Below are 4612 nucleotides of genomic sequence, written 5' to 3' on the forward strand. Positions count from 1 at the left end.
TCACATTCGTCTTCTTGTTTTTGTCATCTTTGCTTCTTCTTCTTCTTTGACCTTTGTACTCTTTGTACTCGGTTCAGCGGCCGGTTGTGACGCCGGCCGGCCCGTTGTGTGACTCTAAATTTGAGCTGCATAATTTTCTCAAACACGCGGAACAAGAGGCGCGCGCGCAGCTCAGCACGCGGGTTTGGCCATGCAGCGCGAGGCATCGCAGCACCGCTGCACGCTGAACGCACGGTAACACGCATAGCACGTGAGGCACGCGCAGCACGCGAATGTCCCCAAGTGGAAGAGATGGAAGAAGAAAACACAAAGAGGAAGAAGAGGAAGAAGAGGAAGAAGAAGAAGAAGAAGAAGAAGAAGAAGAAGAAGAAGAAGAAGATGATGATGATGACCACAGCGACTCTGCCGAGGAAGACGAATGGTCATCCGGGCGGTGTGCGTCAGAAGACGAAGAGACAAACACGACGCCGGACGGAGAAAAAGACTGCCACGGAGAAAGAGGGCGCGATGCCCGCGCACGACGCCGCGGGAGAAGAGGACTACGACGCCACTGACAACCGGTGACCGAACGAGGACAAGAACGAGGAGAAGACATGGCAGCAGCAGCCCAAGAGGGTGTACGGCAAAGGGAAGAAGAAGAAGAACAAAAAAGAACAAGAAGAAGAAGAAGAAGAAAAGAAGAAGAAGAAGAAGAAGAACAACAACAACAACAACAACAACAACAACAAGACAAAGAGCAAAAAGGGCCAGAGAGGAGCAGGACGAGGAGCAGGATGAGCAGGACGAGGAGGAGAGCGAAAGGTTCGTGTCCAAAAACGGTGAAATAGAATGGTCCTCGACGACGTATCATCCCCGACGCCCTCGACCTCGCCGCCACGCCGCCGAATACGAAGAGGAGGAAGAGGACCAACAACTGGACGATGAACGACAACAACATGACCAAGACGGCGACGACGAGGAGCAACAACAGGCTCCAGAGAGCCCCGGACCCACCGAGTACGCGACCACACGCGTCCGAGACATACTCTCCACGTTCGACCTGTTGGTCACGCGGCGCATACTAGAGATCGCGGTGACCGCCACGAACCTCGAGGGCCCCAGGAAATGCGGCAACGACTGGAAAATGACGGACGCGACGGAGCTGCGCGGCTACCTCGGGCTGCTGCTCCTCGCCGGAGTGTACAGGTCCCGAAACGAGGCCCTGGAGAGCCTGTGGCACGAGGAGAGCGGCAGGGCCATTTTCCGCGCCACAATGTCGCTGAAGCGATTCCACGCGCTCTCGCGACTGCTGCGATTCGACGACCGCGAGACGAGAGGCGCCAGACGAGCCTCGGACAAACTGGCGGCCATAACGAGGCGGTGGGACGCCTGCGCGGCGCGTCTGGCCTCCGCCTCTACAACCCGGCCCCGACGTGACTGTGGACGAGCAGCTGGTTCCCTTCGAGGTGAGTGTCGTCGCCGGTCTGGGAACTCGCTAGCCATCGGCGGCGGGGCTCAACTGAAGGCCGCCGGGGATGGATAAACAGCAGCAGCAGCAGCAGCAGCAGCAGCAGCGGCGGGTTGTCTTTCACAGTGTGGTCGGATAGAGTGGTCGGATAGCTTGCAGCGCAGCCCTCCCACGGACGCTGTACTGCTACATAATGTGCGTGCGTGGCCACCTGACCAGAGTTTGGTTTCTCCGCCGCTGCTGCTGCTGCTGCTGCTGTTTATCCAGCCGGGCGCTGCTGCTCAAAAGCCCTCCAAACGGACGGGAGTTGCCCGACTCGACCCTGTGGCGTACGCCCCGTAGTTTACAAAGCTTATGTGTGTTGTGGTGTGTGTATAGCGTATACGCACGGATGTTTTAATATTTTATTGTTCTTTTGGTATCCTTGTTTATTTTTATCTCTTTCTGCTTCTCATTTCGTCTTTGCACTCTGGTTCCTCTCCCGCCGAGTCCTTTCCCTTCCTCCTTCTCATTCTCCGTTTTTGACGACACCGGCACATCGACACAAGCGTCGGCTCCTTCCGCCAGTACATGCCCAGCAAGCCCGCCAGGTACGGACTCAAGTCGGGTGGCCTGCGACGCCGGCTCCAGCTACGCGTGGAACATGCAGGTCTACACGGGCAAGTCTGTGAGCCGGAGCCCGAGAGGAATCAGGATACTGGTGATGGACCTGACCGCGGGCCTGCGGGACTCCGCCAACGTCACATGTGACAACTTTTTCACCTCCTACGAGCTGGCCCGCGGCTCCTCCACGAGGCGCCACCGTGGTGGGCACGAGCGCCAAAAACAAGCCCGAAGCTGTCGAGCTTTGCTCGACACCAAGGGCCGCGCGGTCTTCGTTCAAGTTTGCCTTCACGCCCACCATCACGCTGGTGTCCTACGTGCCCAAGAAAAACAGGAACGGTGCTGCTGAGCACGCTGGCCCACGGGGACGCGGGTCAGCGCCTCCAGGGCCGCCAAGCCCGACATCATCCTGCACTACAACAGCACCAGGGCGGGCGTGGACAACCTGGACAAGCTCGTCGGCACGTACAGCTGCCGCAGGAAGACGGGCGCTGGCCTCGCCCCGTGTTCCACAACATTCTCGACGCGTGTCCGCCTACAACGCTTTGTGATTTGGCGAGCTCAGGCCCGAAAGTGGCTGCGCCGGCAAGCTCAACAGGCGCAGGGCTTTTCTCGAGCAGCTGGGCAGGGCTCGCCACCCGCTCATCGAGAGACGCCGCATCTCCCTCGCACGCAAGTGGCTCGCCGCTTGTCCAAGCCGTGGCGGCGAGGTCAGGGCGCCCCAGGTCAGGCACTGGTGTCACGCGAGCCCGACAAGACCAGCGAGGAGACGACGACGAGGAGGAAGAAGACGGTGAGGAGGACGACGCATAACGCGGGAAGCGGAACCGGAGTGCCCAGCAAGCGAAGAGGTGTCAGCTCTGTGCAAAGAAAAGGACCGCAGAACACACCGCAGCGGTGGCTGCCAGAGATACATCTGCAGGAGCTGCACACGGTCCTACTGCGCGGACTGCGTGGAGGCAATAGCCTTCTTGAGTCGAGCGGCGGTTTGAGCTTCGCCGGTGACTTTCAAATAGTAGGCCAGGGTCCCGGGACCCGGGGGACGAAGGCGAAGCGTGACATGGAATAACATAGAATAAGCGAGGGTCCCGGGGACCCGAAGGACAGAGGCCGCGAGGCCAGTAGCAAATGCATAGAATCACAATAAGCCAGGGTCCCCGGGACCCGAAGGACGAGGCCGCGAGGCTAATACAAAACGTGAATAAACTAAACAAGTTCCCGTGACACGAAGGACAATACAAGGGTTAAAACTGAAGGAATTAATCTTTCTTTCTATTCTTTCTTTCTTCCGTCAAATGAATTGGCTTTTTGAGGGCCTTAACATATTCAAAAACTCACCAAATTTGGCGGTCGCATCAAGTCTGGTGAAAATTTATGTATTTTAAGGGTTTCGGAATAGGCGCACAAAAATGGCTCGCTAGCGCCCCCTAGAATGTTAAGAAAATTTGAGCCCCTGCAGTGCGTTTAACGTAGACTCACGAAACTTGGTACACATATGTAACATGTCGAGATGTACAGAAAACGTCATTAGAGCCATACCCTAAACCCAACAGGAAGTCCGCCATTTTGATTTCAAAGTTCGAAATTAGTGCGATTTTGGCCATTTCCACGTCGTACTTTAACGAACTGTTACTGTTACTGTCTGTGCCATCTTAAGAAGTTAAAGATGAAAAGTTGTTAAAAGAAAAACTTTTCGTCATAGGCCGTGGCGGGGCGGCCATTTTGTGCGTTTCGCCGCCGAAACAGGAAGTGGGTGTAACTCGAGTGTACGTTGTCCGATTACCTCGAAACTTTTCAGGATTCATAAGAGTCCAACCCTGAGGACAAATTTACTTAATGTCATAGCGCCCCCTAGTGGCAACAGGAAGTAGGCCTAAAAGTCAAGGTGCTATACTTTAATGAACTCCTCCTAGAGATTTCATCCGATGGACTTCAAACTTGGTCTGTACCATCCCAACACCTTAGCGGTGAAAAGTTATTAAAAGAAAAACTTTTCGTCAGACGGTGTGGGCGTGGGCGTGGCGGCCATTTTGAGTGTTTAGCGATGACCAAAGAAGTTGTTGTAACTTGAGTGTACGTTGTCGTATCTGCCCGAAATTTGTCACGATGGACAAGGGTCCGGGCCTGAGGACACCTACAGGCCAAAATTGACTTTTGGTCATAGCGCCCCCCCCTGGCCACAGGAAATCTGCCTTATATGACAAACATCATCCGATTTACATGAAACTTAGAATGTGTGGTCTACATGTGATACTGAGCCGCCCCCTATAATATGAACACGCCCACTTACTCAGGCCACGCCCCCTTTCATAACATTTGAACCGTTTATGGTAGAGACTCATGTGAGGTGTCATTGAACTCAGCAGAGACTTCCTTTTTAATTGGTTATGGTTTGACCCGCCCCCTATGCTTAAGCCCCACCCCCTTTCATAAAATTTGAACTTTTTAAGATAGACCCTTGTGTGTGGTATCAATGAACTCAGCAGAGACTTCCTTTTTAATTGGTGATGGTTTGACCCGCCCCCTATGCTTTAGCCACGCCCCTTTTCACAGCTAATGAAC

At 54.7% G+C, this 4612-nt stretch overlaps 1 protein-coding gene across 1 annotated transcript; it reads left to right on the forward strand.

Moving 5' to 3' along the window:
• The first annotated feature begins 378 nt into the window (after positions 1–378).
• LOC120554009 lies at positions 379–1522 on the forward strand. Its single transcript, XM_039792557.1, has 2 exons — positions 379–560; positions 730–1522. Exons 1-2 carry the CDS (start codon positions 379–381, stop codon positions 1520–1522), a joined length of 975 nt encoding a protein of 324 aa, XP_039648491.1.
• The last annotated feature ends 3090 nt before the right edge of the window (positions 1523–4612 follow it).

This window comes from Perca fluviatilis, chromosome 24 (assembly GCF_010015445.1).
Source record: "Perca fluviatilis chromosome 24, GENO_Pfluv_1.0, whole genome shotgun sequence".
NCBI lineage: Eukaryota > Metazoa > Chordata > Actinopteri > Perciformes > Percidae > Perca > Perca fluviatilis.